Source organism: Cyprinodon tularosa, unplaced genomic scaffold (genome assembly GCF_016077235.1).
Source record: "Cyprinodon tularosa strain WSP-4 unplaced genomic scaffold, ASM1607723v1 ctg73, whole genome shotgun sequence".
Classification (NCBI taxonomy): domain Eukaryota; kingdom Metazoa; phylum Chordata; class Actinopteri; order Cyprinodontiformes; family Cyprinodontidae; genus Cyprinodon; species Cyprinodon tularosa.
In genome coordinates this window covers 975,442-996,279 of record NW_024039485.1, presented here as the reverse complement: position 1 = coordinate 996,279, position 20,838 = coordinate 975,442, and the positions used below count along the sequence as shown (strand labels likewise).

Genomic DNA, 20,838 nt, shown 5'->3' with positions numbered 1-20,838 from the left:
TCTAAAGGTTAGGTAACCTACTGGTTTATTTAAAAAAATTGGGTGTGTTCTCATACATATTGTTGGGTACTATTGTTCTCAGTTAGAGTAATATCAATTGATCAACATTTTTCTACAATTCCACACTGCAAAATAAATATGAAAGTATTTATGATTTATGCGGGCAGGTGATAGCCTTTATCAGGATAAATTTGTGATGTAAAATACAGAAACCGAAGATAAACATTGTATGTTTTGCAAACATAACCCCATGATAATGAATAATTTCAGTTCAAGTTAACAGTTTTAAATGGGGGACTGTGGTTTTGTCTTTGGTTTCCTTTTAGATTTTTACATATTGGCTTTATGATGTTTTTTTGTTGCAAAATTATTAATAAAACATTTCAAAAAATTTGTTAAATGAGCTGCCCTTAATTCTCAAATGCTTTCAGATTTTAGCACCTTAAATATATAGAACAAAGGTGCTGCATATTTGACTCCGCTGGCATTTTTCCCTCATTTCTTGATCTCTGCTCTGTCTTGGCCTTGTCATTTCTGTCTAATGGAAGTGAAAAAGATTCCAATCAAATCAATCAAAGAAAGAAGTCAGATTTTTCCTCACACTAAACTAGAAAACCAAAAGACTTTCCTAGTGTTTAACATCCACTCTGGCTCTTCTGGTTTCCAAAATTGAGGAGCAATGAAGGGGAGCTGTCCATCACGCCGTGGCATCACAAATCCACAATGGATTAACAAATTGAGCATTTCTAGTCAATAGAAAGGCTTTTGTTGGCCATGGAATGGAGGACACGAGGCTAAAGGAAAATGTGGCTTTGTTCGAAAACCTGGGCTGCATCCTCCAAGGACACGGTCTACCTAGACTGGATCCTTCGAAGTCCTTGAGGAGACCGGAAGAGTTTTGGCTGTGAAATCGAACAGGTCTACCCTTCGGCGGTGTTTTGCCGCCGTAAGCTCTGTTGTTTAGCAACCGTGAAAGTTGACACACAAAGCAGGAAAAGAATGAAAACCGAAGTTTTCAAAACTGTTTATTTATTTCTTTTTTATTGTAAAGTGAACAAGGACTACATTAACAAGAATCCAGAGTGGAATAAATGTTCCAACCACAGGGAGCATGAACAAATAAAATCAAATGTAATAATAAAAACCTTAGTCAGTTAAATAAAATGCTGCTGTCATTCTGCACATCACTGATGTTGCTGCTATTTTCAAATATCCATTACTGCAAAAATGTCCATAGCTGGATACTGGTTATTTATTTTCCAGTTTTATATTGTTAAAACACTTTACAGTATTTTATTGTTTATATTTGAACTCTTCCCTATTATGTTATTCTTATGCATTTTTCTAAGGTCCACATTTGTGTGACCATTTTCAATAATCTTTCTGCTGCTGTAAATTTGCCCTTTGTGGGACAATAAAGGGATTTTCTATTATATTCTATAAAAGGGGTAGAAAGATATAAGTAAATCTAAACAATGTATGTATAAAAAAACATATCTGCAAAATCTCTAATATTCAACAACAAAAAATACTTAGTTGAGCATATTGTGCAAAACCGCAATAAAAGAGAAAAATCCTATCAGGTTTATAGTCCCCACACTGCAGATATATTAGAATCTGTCCTTAAATTACAGCCAAACCAATTTACACAGTAACAGATAAAAAACCTTTAGATTAATCAAACATTACCGCCACATATATGACTCAATAACCATTAAAACAACTATTTTCATTAATCTCAGACGGAACTATTCACTAACTTGTATTATATTAAACTGAATTTCCAATTTTCACCACTGTTCGGCGCCAGGTAACCTTTCCTCTGATCACGGCTTGCTTGGTCTTGCAATGAATCCTGGGATATCCAAGGATACCGAGGATACATTGGACCCGTCCTTCAAATCGGGCAAAAAGAAGGACGCATTTTAAGGCCGCATAACGAGGACTCTTGGAATCCGACCAGACCTCGGCGCCGCGCTATGACATATTTGGCCTTCGAATCTGGCCTTCTAAGGGCGCATCCTAGGTTTTCGAACAGAGCATGTGTGAATGAGGGGTTAGGTTCTTTCAGTTCCTGCTTCTCACAGCTGCTCTGCATCACCTAATCACCCACCTGGTTCCTTTTGTTGAATCACTTCTCCCTGTTTATACACTCCCTAGTACTTCATTAGTGTATTTGTTTTCCTTCTTTTTTTTATGCAAACTAATGTTCTAGCTGTTAGTCTTTGTTGTTTGGTTACCTTTTCTGGAGGTTCTGTCTTTAATTTTGTGGGTCCGCCGTTACAGTTGACAACATTTTGGTCCCTAGAATTCACTAGCTTATTCCACAGCAACATCTGCTACTGATGTCTAGAACTGACAGTAACTTGACAGAAACTCCAGACAAAAGGTGTAATATCCTTTAAGCTGGGTGTGTCAAAATTCCAAAACTCTCAGAGAGATTTCCGTTCTGAGAGAAGAAAAAAATATTCCAGATTTTATGCTTCATATTTTAAAATGTATGGATTTATTTCTTAAATTATCTCCCACACTGGTAGTGAATGTTAAGCTTACCCCTTGCTAAATGTCAAACCATTAGTTATCAAGGCGTCTGTAAAACCGACAGTATCTTTCTCCAGCAGCTTTCACACTTGGGGACTCAAATCAGTGACAGCTGTGTTGATATAAGACTTTATTGGTTTGCTTGTACATCACGAGCAAAAAAAAATCTGTCCTCTCTCTGCTAAGATATTGGATAAACCCGAGCCTTACTGCCTGCATCTGTGGTGGCTTTTTGAACTTGGTGTTTACCAGTTACACACAGACACGCCCTGAGGCCCTACCGCCACAGTAGTTTCACTGTAAAGTCCAAATCTATTTGCTAAGGGTTGGCTTGATGCCTATTTAATGCTACAACTGTAAACGCTCCTGTAATTAAAGTAAGGCTGGCAGAAGTTTAAAAGGTGCATTTGACTCGATTAACTTCTTGAGTTTCCTGCCCTTCAGTGCTCCTTATACTCACCGCACTGGTGTGGCTCTCAAGAAGCAGAAGCTTAAATACCATGCAGGGATTTTTCTTTTTTGAGGAATTATCTTGTTAGTGTGAGATAATTGCCTGTTCCTGCCCGAGCTTTAAGTTGTAAAATGATAAAAATACTCTTTAATTCCCATAGTTAAATGTACTCTTTTGGATTTTTCAAAGGCAGTTATTTATTTCAACTTTAGACATCAGAAAAATAGATCAATTTGCACTGTTCTCACCAGGAACAAAAGTGTCAATTCCCTCCTATTTTCTCTTTTATTACCACTCTCACAGTATGGCTGTTTTTTTGTTGTTGCTGTTACTGTGGTCTTACTGTGCCGTTCTCTGCTGGGTCTAGTCAGCTGTGCTCTCACAAAGACTCCCTGGAATAAAAGAGCCACTGGAAATAAAGCCAGTCCTGTTGTGTAGACCACCTTTTGTGCCTTTTTTTTTTGTCCGAGCTCTTCTTTAAGAGACTACTAGCCATCTGCCTGCAAACAAAAGGAGACCAGGCCTCATCTTCCTCCCTGCATTCTTCCTCCCTGGTCTCAAGCCTGAAATATCTCAGAGCTGCATATTACTCATCTGTCCTCACAGACATAACTTTGGAGAGGAATTGATTGGTGTGGCATTTTTAAGAATGTCAACCACAGGAACGTATTTCTTCACCTGTCCTGTCATTCTTGCAGCGATGGCTCAGTTTACACAGTACGTAAGAATCTTTGATTAATTTACTTCTGTTTAATCGGCAGACGGATAAAGGAATCTTAATTTTCAATGATGCAGAGGTTTGTATGTTACCATAAGATACATATGCAGTTAATACAGCCCCCAAAACAAAAACAGGCATAACGACTACATATCATGACACTGACACCTTTAAGTTGACAGATTAGAAACTGAGACAGGAAAGAATGACGTCAGTTTAAGGCTTTGTCTCGGCATGTTGTATGAGGTGCATGCCAACAAAGGTAGTTCTATATTTCTTTTGGAAACTTTAGAACGGATGTGCTAAGTTCCAGGGAACAGGTTTAAATTAATGCGTTGGTTTCCTTTGTTGAATGATTTTGTAATTACATTTGTAAATTTTTTTTAATGTTTTTTTTTTCTTAACAAAAAAACCCAGAATCTTTAGTTTTGATGCAGTGCAGAATGATGCATGTTCCAGCTATATTTAAATCCATTTTTTTACACAATGCATGAAAGAAACATGTTTTTTTTCTTTGCATTTGGTATAGTTTCATTTTAAATGTTAAACATTTTTGGTATCCTTCCACATGCCTCCCTCAGTGGTTCATGGGAATTTTGCACCATTCATCTTGACAGAACTGGTTTAACTGAGCCTTGCTTTCACACACCTTTTCAGCTCTGCCCACATTATTGAGAACAGCGCTTGGTGATGACCATTTCAAAACAGACTTTGTTATTTTTAAGCCACTTTGTAACCAGCCTGACTGTATGCTTAGAGTTTTATAAATCTCAATTCATCATTTTGTTTGTAATCAGTTAAGTGGCCAAAAAAAATCACAGTAGACACCTGAAAAAGCATAAATTAAATATTTTTCTTCTGTTATTTAAGCCCTGAGAGAGTTTAGCCTATTACTTAACGTAGGGGTTTTTCAGTAGTACGATGCACCACATATGTTGTGCAGATGGGATTTGACCAGTTAACTGGTTAAGACCCTGTCTGATGTCTAATGTATTTTTAATTTTTTTCCCACACAGTAATTTATCCTCATAACTTGAGATATTTTAAAAATTGCACCAGTCCCTCTAGCTACAACACACCCTCACATGATGCTGCTTCTCACTAAATTCGTATTCAATTAGTACGTTTTTGAATTTTGATGATTACATCAAATTTAAGCATTTAGAATTTGTACCTATGGATGAACCTGAATTGTGTTTGTCCACAGATATTTTAGCAAATTTGTTAGACTTTTCCAATACGTTAAACGATTAAGTGTTTTTTAGGTGTATCTAGAAACACATCCTCAGGTTTATCCTTGAAGAAACTGAAGAATAAGTTGTAGTTTTAAATATATTTTTTTATTGACCCAACATTTCCAAACTGTTGTGATCAGACATTAGCTATAATATATCAGGGAGATTAAATTTTTTTAAGAATCCAAAGTTGACAACTGATTTAGCTGTAATAGGTGCAGTCAGAAAAGAGACAAAGAAATATCAAGAATTATTACAAAATGCAAATAAGGCAATCATTGTATTATATGCTGTGCTGAATCTGTAAATAAAAGATAAACCCCCCAATTCAGGTTATTGAATATTATCATTGACTATGGAATCCACTGTCTCTTTATGAATACGAGGTGACAAATTAATAACAGTCTGAATACTATTGCAGATCCCTGACCATTATGTCGTGCAGTTGACTTTTTAAACTATGTTTAGCATCTTACATTAGCAGTTAGCAAATCTAGCACCATATATCTACATTTTCACAGACTGTAGATCAGAATCTTAACATGACATTTCAAAAGGACTGCCAACTATTCCCAATAGAAATGGGACATAGTTTAAAAACATCAAACAACCAAAAAAAGAGAACACTTCAGTTCGCCATTTATCTGCCAATTTTTCTTACTTTCTTCAGACATGTTTTGACAAGTCAGAGAAAAAAAAATAGTTTCCTCTTAAATAGAGCCTCTCTTCCTCTAACGTAATTTTTAAAACCTTGCTGACATTAGAAATAGAAAACTTTATTTTACTCTGTAAACAAACAGTAAAGACTGTTGTTAGTGAAGCCTGGTAATGCTTCTTGCATTTACTAGATATTGGCCAATTTTAGTCACCAGTAAATGTTTCTGTATTGTTATTCTAGTTTAGAAAATATATGTTTGTGTTTCTTGTTTTGTTATAGTATGTGTAATTGTTCTTGTTGTTTGTGTGTGTGTGCGTGAAATTGAAGTGCTAATGTGGACAAATGAAGCATAAGCATAGCAACAACCACCCCTGGAGAGAAAAACAGTTCATGTCAGGAGACATGCAAATAAGCTTCAAGTCAGGATTTTCTTCAGATTTGGGCACTACAGGATAATTCTTTTGAAGGATTATGGCTGTAATCCTCCCAATCTGGGTTAATGGTATGGAGGTGTACGTTCTGTGAGAGAGCACATCCTGACAGACAGTGGCAATCTGCAGTCCAAATGTCTGTTAGATCTGAACAGCAATGTGGGGAATTCCACCAGCAGACAGACATAGCTGGAGGTCAAGATCTGTTTTGGTTACAAGGACCCAGCTTTGAATAAACTTGTGTCTGTCTTCGAGCAACCAAGTGACCCATTTAGAAGAGACCCTGTGCTGCCCGAGGACCCCAGCAAATGGAGTATTAACTGGAGCTAAGTGAGGTGGAGTGTGGCCGGAAGGCAGTCCTCTAATGGGAATGAGCTCTGTCCTAAAAAGTAGGAGGTGGGGGTTGGGTGTACACTGTTGATCCTGCTTTAGGGAGCTGTTGAGCTGTGTGAAACACTACTGACAGCACCTCACTCTCAACATCTCTTTCCCATCCTGGTTCTTTCTCTTTCTCTCTCCTCTCTCGGGGCGTGTGAATGAGGCCCATTGTTTGAGGCACGCTCCTACCTTCAGGCCGCCCACTTCCAATCCTGTTCCTCCTGCTCGTCTTGCTCTCTGCTGCCGCTGGGTTCAGACCAGATGCACAGTCCACTCCAGTAGCTCTTACTGTTCAGAGTGGAGCCTATCTGCTGCCTGTGTGCTGGGCTGTTGCCAGCAGCATCTGCTGCACAGCACTCACACTCCCTGCTCCAGAGTTTTTCTCAGAGGAGCTGGACAGTCGCAGGGACTCCGTGCAGTCAACCATGGAGGCTGAAGCAAACAGAAGGAGTTTAGAAGGGGAGTTGATTGCTCGCATGGCTAAAAGACAGGAGAGGAAGCGTCAGGAGCTGCTGGCATTGGCTTTGGGAGTCAAGCTTGGGAGCAAGGGAACTCTTCTGTGGAAGCCTATTAAACTGCTGGCCTCCTGTCCACAGATCTCCTCACCTGTGGTGCAACGGAATGCCTTGAAAGACACGTCTGAGAAGCTGAGCTCCTATGAAAAGATTCACAACTTCAAGGTAAGCAGCTTTTTGTTTTTCATGAGAAAAGGAGGAAACTAGTTTAAGTAATTGCAGTTATGAATTCTCATGTTTATCTTTTTCTAATGAACAAATGATAAAAGTGATTTAAATAAGCGTGATGCTTCAATAATTAAAATAAGTTTGGAGAAATGAATGCGGAAACATAATTGCTCCCAAAAATGTAAACCTTTTAAATTACAGGTAAATGAAAGCTAAATAAATGTATGTTTAGATAAATGTTATTTAAATGTTGTTACCTTTAACGTGACACATCTACAGTACACAGATTTAACTGAAAAACAAACTAATCTATGGGAGCTGGTACAATAACATTTGGGCGCAGAGCTGTATTCATTCTTCTTTAGTTGGAGTTTAACAGCCTCCTCCATTTTGACTTGATGATGTTTGTCCTCTGTACCTTGCAAAAGTCCTAATCACTCTACTATGTTGTTAGGACACTCTTGTCCAAAGGCACTTAAGTGACCCCAGAATTTCAGGGCCCCAGACATCTGGAACAAGGGCCGGGTCAATTTAAATTTTTTGTTTAAAAAATGTTCCTTCACTTCAAGTCCTCCTGTTGATTTATATTTATGCCTGGACTAATGATGTTGCTGGAAAATGAATGGAGAAAAGCCTTTTTCTTCTACAGCTTTTTCTTCTACAGCTTTCTTTATTCCACTTTCACAAAGAACAATCTTTTCAGGGCCACCATCATCTTTCACAGGGGGTATGCTGTTGCTTTTGGTCACAGATGTAATCTGCCTATGTATTTAACTAAAGGCTAACATGTATTCATTTTCATGAATTTAATTGAATGGCTGAAACTTTATTTCATGTACATCTGATTTAATATAACTGGCAGCGGGTGTGAAAACCAAGCGGTCCAAATTTCCCAATTTCATTAAATGTATCTCCACAAAGATTTTGTGTAAATGAACTAGGTTATTTTCCTCTAAACATATTTATTGTTTGGTAGAATTTTGCAGGATTGATGTTACACATAATATGGTCTCACTTAGTTTTTTTCTAATCTCTCACTAGGAATTTTAACAGAGGTATTTATGTGTTTTTCTTAAGAGGCTCTGTAGATTTCTTTGCTGGATGTTTGTCTGTCATATCTGGCACCAGTGTGTGTCTGCAGCTATTTTTCCTGAGAACCCAACCAGCTGACAATCATATGCACTGAGGGGAACTAATGGATGCACTACACCACAACCCATTAATGGCAGAAAGCTTTGATTAGCATTGATTTGAAAGCTTTTAGAGCCATTTTTGATTCCTGCTCCTTGTTTTATGACAAAGGTTATACAGCTTGTAAGTGTTCAAGTGCTGCAAAGTTATGTTTCTTTTTTGCCGTTGAAATAGAGCCGAAGGGAATACTTTGCCTGTGGGTGCCTCAACATTTTTGTAACTGTATATTTAGGTGTCAGTTACTAACAGGTTATAATGACTGCCACTGTTTTCTTCATTTTTCCTTTGGAACAATCCTCCAGCAACCACCTGCCACATGCTTTCTGCACCTCTGCACTCCTTAGGTCACTAGTTACCTATTGAGTGTGCTTCAGTAGGTGTGTGTGCGTGCTTGCTCTCTCACATGTGCCTGTGAGGCTGCCTGTGGCTCTATTTGTGATCTTATCTGTGATCTAAGTGTGCAGGGAGGGTGTGCATCTGTTATTTTGACTTTATGGTTGGCCCCTTCGCTCACCCGCACGTATCAAATTGCCCAGCAGCAGATGCCAGACGCATTGTAATAAATCCTTTAATCTGCCTGGTGTATACACATATGTTCCCATTCAGTTAGGGGGTTCCATCCGGTGCGGTTTGGGGTAACAGACCTGCATATCAAAAGGGAAGTCCTCAAGTTTAAATTGGTCGCTGACTAACATTATAACATTTCTGACCACAGGTACATACCTTCCGAGGGCCGCATTGGTGTGAGTACTGCGCCAACTTCATGTGGGGCCTCATTGCCCAGGGTGTCCGTTGCTCAGGTAAACACTCAGCCTAGTTCAATCCGTGCACTGTTAACACTTTGTTACATGCATGTAGGCTCATTCAAGTACTTTTTAAATAAATCTTAAACTGTTTAGTGCAAATGAACCTTAATTCTGAAAAATCCAATCCTGTATCAACTAGCTTAACAGATATCTGTACAGCTAAACACAGCACAGTATTTCATTTCTACTATCAATATTGATTTAGAATATAAATGCAACATTTGTTGTTGCTCTTATGGAATCAACAATTTAGTTTACTTTGAACAAGGAAAATGTCTATTTTAAGTATACAAGCAGGTTTCTTTTAGTTTTTGAGTATGATAAATGGTTTACAACAGTGGTTGACATTAGCAATTGACATTAACTAATGTTCTTTTGGTATATTTAAACATGCATTTCAGGCACAGTTTAAGTGCCGTATTTCTTATTTTAAACAGCATACAGCTCAGTGGATAAAACCTGTCTGTGTTCAACAACTACTAGCAGAGGAAGAGTTTGAAGAGGAAGTATAGTTTTACAACTGTAACAATTTTGACATCTAGCTCAAGCTGTTATTACAAGTCTATCAAAGATTAAACATTCAATTCAGTTTCTTTATATATAGGCCAATTCACAATACATAGCATCTCTGGTACTTTACAGTAAGAATCCATATATATAATACAGACAGATTGGTGACATTTAGTCATTGACTTTGTAGGATTAGTTCCTCCCAGTTAAGTTTGTGGGGACAGTATACATTCAATTGCATTGTGCTGCTGACTCTGAGGCAATCTCTCATGGAAAGCATGCATGCAGTGACAGTAGAGAGGAAAAAATTACTTATTAACAAGAAGAAACCTCCAGCAAAATCAACCTCAGCATGAGCTCTATAGTTCAAATTCTGTAATTAGGAAACTGACGCACTTGTAAAAGGTTAAAAAGGCTCTTAGAGCTTCCAGGCTTCTGAGCTGGTACATCATGCATGTCTCTCATTTTATTATTTAAATACAGCAACAGAATGCAGAGATTGGATTTTTACCAGAGATAATGGTTTGTCCGAGGTCATGAGATTCCTTCATTGTGAAGAAACAATCTTTAAACTGCACCGGTAGCCTTGGTTGGCTCTACCTAACAGAACGCCTGCTGTTGTGGTATTTTCCACGCTGATAAGCCAGAGGCAAACACTAACATCATCAGACACCTCATGTGCTGTGGGAATCAGAAGAAACTTCTTTCTTCTCTTTCACACTGTGTCTAGCCTATATTTTTGTTTCTTATCTCCTCCCTCGGCCTCCCCTGCAAATAAAAGAGCAGCAGGAACCTCTTTCAGGCTTTGAAATCGTTTTTCTTTTCTTTTTTTTTTTTCGAGTGATTTTAGACAAACACCCACTTTTACCCTCTGCAACACAAGCAGCAGCACCTCTTACTGCCTCAGCTGTCCAAAGAGCTCCATGTGACAGAATCCCCCCCCCCCGCCATGCTGTTATATCCGCTGATATCTACTGTTGGCGAGCACCCTGGGACAGCTTAGCTGCAGCTGTAGTGTCTGACAGCACAGTTTATCACAAACTCTGGGAAAGCTTTTCAAACTGCTGTCTTTAAGCATGGTGAGATGATTGTGTTATCATCAGTTAGAGGCTAATCTATCCCTTTCTCTCTCTCTCTCTTACTGTGTTTATCTCACTTTTTTATTTATTTATTTTTTTTGTTACTCTGCTAGATTGTGGGCTGAATGTACATAAACAGTGCTCCAAATTGGTTCCCAGCGACTGCCAGCCGGACCTGCGCAGGATAAAGAAAGTGTACAGCTGTGACCTCACCACCCTTGTCAAAGCTCATAACACCCCACGGCCAATGGTGGTGGACATTTGCATTCGAGAGATAGAGCTCAGAGGTATGCTTCAATCTTAGTAGTAATGATCCAGAATGAAATAGACCAACATTTTAAATAGTTATGCTGTTCTGTGCCCTGAAAACACTGTTGATCACCATGCTCCTAGCAGTTAGATTTGTTTATTTTTTATTGTTTTCTATCTACACTTAAACTTCTTAGAAAAGTAGCTGTTTTAGATACAGATTAATGTACTTTAAAGCTAAAAGACTCTTTAGAATGTTTTGTTCATTTTGATGGGTTCTGTTATACTGAAGTATAAAAGAATACATCACAAATAAGGGGCACTCACGCTGTTACGGTAAGCTTTTTGTCATGTTAAATAAATGATTGCCGAGTGAATCTTCCTGTTATTTACCTCGACAGTTCTTTGTTAGACCTGGTATCATACCTAACTTGCTCTACAGCTTTTAGAGGCTCTCACTGACAGACATCCTAAGCTAAATATAACGATTGTTTTGTAAGAGCCAATTCACAGAATAGTCACTCTCCAAAGTCTCTGTTGAGCTGTTTAGTGTTGATACAGGAGCTACAACAGCAGTGGTTCTGAGGTCTGTTTCAAGAAGCATGTTTACTGAAAATTAAGTCTTTTAAACCTGAATTATGGAAAATTCTGAGTTTTCCGTTTCACAAAGAGAGTTTCCTAATCCTCAGTTTCAGTCACCGTAGGAACATTCTCCCCAGAGCTAATCTGGTCGGGAGCAGGTTTGGTTCAGCGAAGTCGGAGTGTCTCCACTCTCTTTACAGCCAATCACGCTGTTTTATTTCCTGATTTAGTCAGATTTTTGTTGTAGTTTTGTGCATAAAAAAAAAAAATCATTAACTAGGTCATTTTAAGATGTTAGGATTTAAAAAAAAAACATTGAACGTCTGTTTGACGATGATCTTATTAAAGAATGATCAGCATTTTTTTCACAGAGAATAAATATTTATAGGGAGCGGACTCTGCAACTTAGTTGTCAGGATATGAGATTTCTTTTGTTTTGGTTCGATTAATATGAGCGATATGTGGATAATTTTATTTTTATTCGTTTATTTTTACAGTATATGAAGAACTACTGAAATTATTTGTCAGATTATACATGAATAGATGAATTAATTCTTTAGGGTGAGGGATTAGGATTAGGATTCATTCAGTAATAACAACCTACTGAGCCTACTGGCACAATCCGAAGGCATTCTATGGGACTGATAACCACTGATAATGACCATTTATTGGGATAACATCCAAAGCCACTGCAAACAGCCACTTAGTATTTATCAAACTGAGAACCCATGACATGATAAACAGGTCCTATCTATTAGATTGTTTTTAGACTTCATATTCACCTGCTGTCAGATGATCTCACCTAAAGAGATGCATTGATCTACTGCCATTCAAGAAATAATCCTGTAATATTATCCCGGTCACAACAAGTCGTTTTTTTATGTGTTAGTTTGACTGAAGTACTTCTGATATCTGGGGGGGAAAAAATCCTTGACAAAATGACAGTTTCAAACAAAATTATATTCTTCACTTCTAAAAGAAACATTCTGGATGTCTAGAAATGACCTTCAGATCTCAAAATTCCTATTGTTACTGGTCAGCATTTAAATTGTTTTGACTATGAAGAAATGTATTTCAGATATCATAAATGCATATTCAAAATATAGTGGAAACAGCTGAAATAGCTCATAAGAATTTTATTCAAAAGCTTACATTCGTAATTTGTCTGTGGATTTTGATATTCCAAAACCCTCACCATCTTACATTGATGGCTATGGCATTGTAATGACAAACAACTTCTGGCCATCGCATGTTTTCTTGTGTTTAAGTGACGTTAAACACATTGGAGTTGGTACTTCAACGCATTAACATTGTTTATGAAAGCAAGGGTGGTCTAATCATTTGTTGTTTTTTATGTCTGTAAATGGCTAAATTTGGCCAAAATACCAGCACACTTCTATGTGACCTTTAAGGGTGCTCCGATTGATCGGTCACCGATCGTTATCGGCCGATAAAGGCTTTAAATAGTTTGATCGGCGGTCTCCATAAAGGCCGATCAGATGGGCCGATGAGACGCACTACTTGTTGGATTCACTCCTCCGATTCCTCTAGGGGCGCTGTAGTTGCTCTGCATTGGTATGCGACTGGAAGTGGTGAAGAAGAAGAAAACGGACGGTGGTCCGGTAGTGCATTTAGGTAACCTACGCGCAGCTAAAATAAAATCTTGTTTGTTTAAGTAAATCCATTTAAGTTTTATTTTTATTTTCAACCAAACAAAAAAGGTATAAAGACAGATATTTCTCCGACGCACTCAGGCCCCGGATTCGCGGGCTGCTTTCTGATGTCCTTGTCCTGGAAGCGACTGGCACTGAGCCCCCAGAGAAAGTCGAGCTGGCTCCTTAAACGCTATGTAGGCTGAGTTGTTGGATGAAGACGGGGAACATGGTGGCGGTGACATCAGCAGCTCAACATCATCGCAGATTAACCTCTACGTATCAGAGCCAGTCATCCCACGGAGCGGACAGCCGCTTGTTTTTTGGCGAGACAATAAAAGTCGTTTCCCCGCTCTCGCACAAGCAGCACAAGCCTACCTCTGGGCTCCGTACACAAGTGTAGATAGTGAGCGACTTTTTAGCACAGCAGGGAATATTGTAGATGAGAAAAGGAACAAGCTGTCTGCCAAAAATGCAGAGATGCTTATATTTCTAAAGCAAAATCTGCCATTGATTCTTAACAAGTAAGCTTTAAGAGAAATGGCTTTACTAATCTCTATTCCTCTTCTTTCTTTCTAATTGACTCATGATTTCCATGCTGTGCACTTTAAATGTATGTAGATTTAAAGGAGCTAAAAGAACATTTAAAGTTAGCATTTGTTTGAATTTTACAAAACTTTATTACTACTGAAAAATATCTGAAGTGATTAAAAGGACATTTTAGACTTTGAGCTAGGACAAAAAGCCAAACAAGAACTGATATATTATCTAAAGATGTGTGACTGTTCCGTCATGGCTTCTATTTTCAGTTAATTACCGCAGGACAAGCCTAAAATAAATACCTTATGCCTTTTTATCATGGCATCCCAAAATATTTGATTTTGTTTTCTTTGCTCTGCACTTTAAGTTTGTGTAAATTAACAATGACAGATTTTTTGTATCTTATTTAGAAATAAGGCTTATTTGTTAAGCTCTAAGCTGTTTAAGATGTTTCTAAGGAAGTAAAATGTAGAATGTTTTCTGTCAATAAAAGTATACAGTTGACAATTCACAATACATTATGTTCTGTTAATTTTAATACATATACATTTTTGTTAAGACTATTAAAATTGAATATATGACATGATAAAAGGAAGGCTTCAGATAGACCCAGTGATCGGTTACTGGTGATCGGTGATCGGTTTCAACCAATACTGCTTTCAGCAATCGGTGATCGGCCCCAAAAATCCTGATCGGAGCACCCTTAGTGACCTTTCCAGTTTGTATTAAAAGTTTGACATGGATTTAAACATAGACGTGTATACTCAACGCCCCCTACCCAGCTCATCAAAGTGACTCTATGTCACCCAAATTATCACCCCTTTACTAAGGCTCCTTGTATACTACAGTAGAGAACATAGTTTTAGTTCTTCATACTGATTCTACTTTACATTTCTGATCTTCTCATGTCACTAGCAGTTTTTTTGGGATGACTGGTCAGGTTAGCTAGAATCTAAAGCTAGAATCTTTGCAGAGCCTTTGCATTGGTACTGTCCATTCTAAACAGTTTGTCTCCATTGTGCAGCTTCAGCTGACATTTTCAAAAATCATCCGAAGCTAATCAGTTTAGAAATGGTCATTTGGAAGCAATGGTTCTTAATTGATTGTGTTTGATTGTTTTTTTTATTTATCTACCTGTATTACGTTTCAAATTTGTATGTTCAGACTATTATTATTTTGTTGGGATGCACCTTGTAATCTTGTCTTGAATTTTGCTAAATGATTTAAACTTACTGTCTTGAAACAAACTGCTTGATCAGACTAAACCATCTGTTACAGGTATGAAATCTGAGGGTCTGTACAGAGTGTCTGGCTTCTCAGAGCACATTGAGGATGTCCGACTTGCTTTTGATCGAGGTTTGTCACATACACTTCTTTACCTCAGGATGCCTAATTCTAACATTTTGTGCTTTAAGGTTCTCCCTTTTATAAGAAGCATGTTCAGTTGCTGTTCTGCGCAATAGTGCTTTCTGATGTGATGTTGTCTACACAAAAACAGTCATTTTTCAATTATATGAAATTCATCCTTTGATCCCTGGCATGCACTGTTTGCTTCTTGACAACAGATGGTGAGAAGGCGGATATCAGTGCCAGTGCCTATGCAGACATCAACATAATTGCTGGTGCTTTGAAGCTCTACTTGAGAGACCTCCCCATTCCAGTCATTACATTTGACTTGTACTCCAAATTTATTCAAGCTGCAAGTAAGAGATCTTCTCGATGGTACTTTCATGCCGTTACGGTACTAGCGCCTCTCTGCAGCGCTTTGATACTCATCGTTTTACTCATGCAGAACTTCCAAATGCCGAATCCAGACTGGAGGCGATCCATGATGTGTTACTGCAGCTTCCCCCAGCACACTATGAAACCTTACGTTATCTGATGGCTCACCTCAAAAGGTTAGTTCATTTATTTCTACGGCAACATTTAGACTTAGACTTAGACTTCTTTATTTGTCATTTTGTATGCACAGGGTGCATACAGAACGAAATTGCGTTACATACAGCTTATGAACGTTGCATTGATATTTCAAATGGCACGAGTTATAGAAAAATACAAAAAGTGCAGCAGTGGTCAAAGTGTGAACAGTGCAGAGGATAAGAGACAGTGTGCAAGTTGCAGTGGTTCAGTGCAAAATGGCATTTGTGCAAAAAATGCGTTATTGAAAAATACAATGAGATGAACAATTTAAAGGGCTAAAAGTTAAAAGTTCAGCAGCATTTGATGCCCGATAATGTGCAATAGGTGCAGAGTTCGGATTGTGGATCAAAGGTTCAACAGTTTACCTGAGTGACATTTCCCACTGCAAGCTAATTTAACTCATAATCAGCCCCAGCCCTTATGCAGTTAACTAAACATAAAATCCCAATAAAATACATGGAAATGTATGGTTATGATTCGATAAATGCAGAAATGGGACATGGTGTATTTGCAAATACCAACAATTGCCATATTGTAATATATTTATATACTACTCAATAATTCATTGAGAAGCTTTTATTGGCATTACAGAACCTTAATGCTTTTAAATGCATGTACATACATTAGCTATCCTTGACTATTTGTCTTTTGCAATGACCCTCAAGTCGCTGGGTTCTGAAGGTCTCTGTGGATCCTCTTCAGTTTCCCTCACAGATTTTCTGTCTGGTTCAAGACAAGACACTGGCTGTCCCAATTCAAAAAGCTGAAATATTTTTTTTTTAGCGAACCATTTCTGTCCCAATTTAGCTTTGTTTTATTTCACCATCATTCACACAGCCTTAAGGCTGATTTATACTCAGAAACCAGGTCGTCTGCATGTCGCAGTGAATGTAAAGTGCCTCCGCCCCTGCTGCAGACACTCTGCTGCACCTGTCCAAAATTTTAGGTCAGCACAGACAGTGCTACAGACAGGAGGCCTCTGATAGTCAAATCGACATCGCGCTACACTATCTGTATTTCCTGTTTGGTACCTTACCGGTTGTTTTGTTTGTACGACCGCCATTGCGGAAAATGACTGGTGAAGTTGGACCAGCTAGAAGAGCGAGGTGTGTGAGAAAGCTGGGACCATTTTTCGACCTGGATCCCTGTGCTTTTTCGCCCTCATGTCCCTCTGTTGTCGCACAAACTCGCCCCCACATCCCCACTGCCTCGGCCGTATCTCGACCGAATGTGGAATAACATAGCGCAGACCACTCTTCAATATTGGGCATAAATCAAAAATATCTGCAACAAGCTCACCGGACACACTGCTGCGGGAAGCATAACCAGCCCTTTATCCTCAGCTGCCCAAAACCTGCTGGTGGCATGTGTTTTTACCTACTGAGCTGACTAAGCAACCCTAACATCAACATCCTGATTAATCTAGTTAATTTGGAAGCTTTACAGCAGCATGGACTAGAATGAATGTCATTTTAAACATGATCTGTGGCCCATTGAGGAATCATATTTTCACATTTTAGTTTGAATTGTTCCCATTTTGCAATTATATGTTGAAAACTCTTAAATCTATATGATAGAAGTATATGTATATAATTAGCAATGAACTTGGAGGTTTATCAGGCCTCAATAGGCTTTAGTAATTTTGCAAAAACAAATTGAAACAATCTGAGTCTGGGGAAAATTAACACTATGAAACACTTTGACATTAAATCTCCCTCTGTTACTATTTAATTATCTTTTAGGGTAACAACGTTCGAAAAGTACAACCTAATGAACGCAGAGAACCTGGGGATTGTCTTTGGCCCGACTCTCATGCAGCCTCCGGAGCAGAATGCTTTGACTACCCTTAATGACATGAGGCAGCAGAAACTGGTGGTGCAGCTCATGATCGAACATGAAGATGTTTTATTTTGAAGGCCACGGCCTGCAGAGATGGACACCATGGACAATAATTTATTCTGTCAAAAGGAAAGTCAAGCCAACTGTACTTAAGTGAAGACTCTGAAATGTTTGCAATCAACTGAACTTGAAACGCTTTTTTTGTTGCATGATGGATTTAGTTGGTTTTATTGTTACTGTAAGTTTAATGTTTGAAAAACTAAAGCAAGAGCAGCATTTTTTACGTTAAGTAATGGTTATGTAATTTTATTTCATTGCTTTGTTCCCTTTGTTTATAATTTGAAAACTGCTTCTACCTGGTGTAGACTCAGTCAGAATGAAAGCACCATGTTATATACAGCACCAACTGTACTTAGTGGCAACCCTGGTAAAGTCTTAAAAAATATCTTAGAACCAAAGGTTTTGAAAACTCAAACCTTTATACAAGACATTAGAATCCCATTGAATTAGAGCCATTTCTGCTGTAAATACTCTTTACAACCCAATTTAGACATTATAACAGCTCTTATTCCTTCAAATGTTTCCCGAGGTTGAAGCATACAGACGGAGGCATATTTTATGTCGATTGAGTCTTTTCTTTGTTAATTTATCCAAATGTTTTGGATCAGTATCCTACTAAAACACCAATTTACAACTTATTTGGCAGAATCCATCAGATAAGTGTTTAAAATGCTTGTCACTACAATTGATTTGGTTTTTCAAAAAAACAAAACAAAAAAAACTTTAGGTAAATCTGGTTTTTAGACACGCTCTTTCTGTAGTAAAGGTAAATAAATTTACTTATTTTGATGCTATTACTCCAACTAGGCTCTCAGGACCTTTGAAAAGGAGACAGGCCCACAGCATCACATTTCCTCCACCATATTTAACAGTTAATTGAGTTGCTTATTAACAGACGTTTTGATTTCACCTCACCTACTCAACCAGTTACAGTCCTAATGCAATTTAATAGGCTCCATATAGTTAGATTTGTGGTAGTTGGGAAACAATACTTCATGCTCAGTGCCACCTTAACCAAAGGTTGGATAGTAGGTAATTGTCATCCTTACATGTCAGTGCTGCTCCAGTGGGATTTGTCGTCTGTGTTTAACCCATCCCTTTAGAAGCAGTGGGCTCTGCCGCTCATTCAGGGGTTAAGTGTGTGGCTCAGTCGTTGTCAAACCGAGAAATAAGATGGTAACAGAAAATATGATCCAAATCATGCCTTTTTTTTTCAGATTTGTTTCTTTTTTATTAATAAAAATTGTTTAGGGCAAGAAAGTAAAATAAACCATTTTAAACTAAAAGAAGATAGTGAAATAATAGGATAGTTTGAACAAATGTTCAGGTTCATTAGGGGGCTTTTTAGCATCTTAACCAGGAGGGTCAAAAGGTGTGAGGGGTACTCTGGGACCAGTTTGGATTAAATTGATGAAAGAAGGCTCGGTGCTGTTTAATCTGAGCATTTTAGGTCAGACTAATGTATGCCCACATCATTTTATTTATTTTTTTCTGAGAGGGGGGCTGGAACACTGGAATGATATGATGTAGATAAATTAAAACTTAATGTGTACTTAAAAAAAGGAGAAACGAGAAATTCATGAGGCACTTTTAATGCGTCAATTGTAAAGATTTATTTTGTAAACATGTCCATGCTCTGTGTGTTTCTCCCAGTTTAATATAAGAGCTTGGAAATGCTTGTTGATGTTCCTGCAGGAGTTGAGTCAGAACAGAAATTAGTTACTTGGATCCATCATTACTGTGTGGATTTTTATTTTGTTTTTTTTAGCAATTATCTGATAAAAACATGTTTCTATGTTGTCTTGACGGCTGCAACCCATCAGTCCAACTCCTTTGTGCACTTTGTGGTTGGCAGTGTTGCAGAATTTGAATACTGAGACTATGATTGGGGATATGTTTAAGTAAATGTTTTTTTTTTTCTGTCTCAAGCCAGTAATGTTGCTCGATGATCATCATCACAGCAGAAGGGCCCGAAGAGGCGCCTGTGCCAAGCATGTTCCTTTCTAACATTGTTTAATGTGATTATTGAATCCTTTCTATAGATCCATTTTATCAAAATGTATTTTTGTGACAGTCGCAATTCAAATGTAATTTATGAAATGTTTTATTAAAGAATGTACAACTGGAGTTTCCGATGGAATGCCCAGCTGAACTTTTGTTATTCTGAGCCCGATTAAAACTCATGTTTTTTTAAGAACATGAACAAAATCCAGAGTTCTCTCACAGTTTCCCCTTCTATCCTTTCTACTCCTGCTGATCCAGCTCTACCTGCATGCATGTTTGTGAGAAGCGTTTGCCAGAACCCAGATGAAATACAGGAAGGAGTAAATGGAGGAATAAAAATAAAACAGTGGTCCTCTTTGTAAGAAAGGTGCACCACAGTAACATCCTGCCCTGCTACATAAATGGCGCTCTCTCCCATGTTACTCATGCATGTTGTCTTTCATGTTTGCTTTTAGACATACAGGAGTGCAAACAATGATGCCATAATTTCGTCATATCTTTATATTTAAAGTAAATGTATAGAAAAATAGGAGAACTTTTTTTTTTAATGCTGAGCAAATGTTATTAAGGTTATAAAAAGGATTGCACCCTTGCTTTATTTTGTTGCATCATCACCCAAGTACTGGAGTTAGTTTAACTTTGTAAAAGCTGATTAATAATTAAGTTTTCTTTAACTGACAATCAACCAAAGCTTCAGGTTTTTAAATAATGTTAAGAGTAATTTGGGTATACAGGAAAATAAAAAAAAGGAGAGATTGGGTCAAAGTTATTAGCAGTCCCATGCTTCAGTGGGTCCTTTGATCCAGGAAACAATCTGCTTCTTGTTCCTGATTTTACCAGTCCCCTGACTGAGCCTCGGGCCGTAAGTCACATTTACTCCACATGTTAAACAGCTCCTGCTAACTGGCCATGTTATTTACTCTGCAGTTATTTTGGAGCCATGTCTAGGGCTGCTGTGAGGGTGGGAACAGCAGAACGCCTGTGAACCACTTTAATAATGATATGGTATTTAACATGAAATTTGAAGCCAAAAAGCCTCTTAATCATTTAGAATGTCCTGAAAAAGATAATTTAATCCCAGAATTCAGTAATATACATAAAAATATATTATTTCACAATTTCATTGTTACATTCATTTTGGACTGGCAAGCTATCCCAGGTGTATCCTGCCCTTTCCTCCATAGACTGCAGGTAATAGACACCAGCCCCTCTGACCCTTGATGGAAGTTTCATTTATTACCTACAGCATGTAAAAACCCCAAATTTAGTTTCAGAAAATGATATTACATAAAAAAGCAATTTGAAAAGAGA

General features: G+C 38.0%; 1 protein-coding gene across 1 annotated transcript in view; it reads left to right on the top strand.

The window, feature by feature from the left end:
• Positions 1 to 19,733, top strand: part of chn2 (chimerin 2) — a 44,831-nt gene extending 25,098 nt beyond the window's left edge. Inside the window, exons 7-13 of the mRNA XM_038269514.1 lie at positions 7,009 to 7,092; positions 9,002 to 9,086; positions 10,795 to 10,968; positions 14,983 to 15,060; positions 15,270 to 15,407; positions 15,497 to 15,602; positions 17,367 to 19,733. Of these exons, the coding sequence (XP_038125442.1) occupies positions 7,009 to 7,092; positions 9,002 to 9,086; positions 10,795 to 10,968; positions 14,983 to 15,060; positions 15,270 to 15,407; positions 15,497 to 15,602; positions 17,367 to 17,538 (837 nt within the window). The 3' untranslated portion in view covers positions 17,539 to 19,733. The remainder of the gene's footprint in view (positions 1 to 7,008; positions 7,093 to 9,001; positions 9,087 to 10,794; positions 10,969 to 14,982; positions 15,061 to 15,269; positions 15,408 to 15,496; positions 15,603 to 17,366) is intronic.
• The last annotated feature ends 1,105 nt before the right edge of the window (positions 19,734 to 20,838 follow it).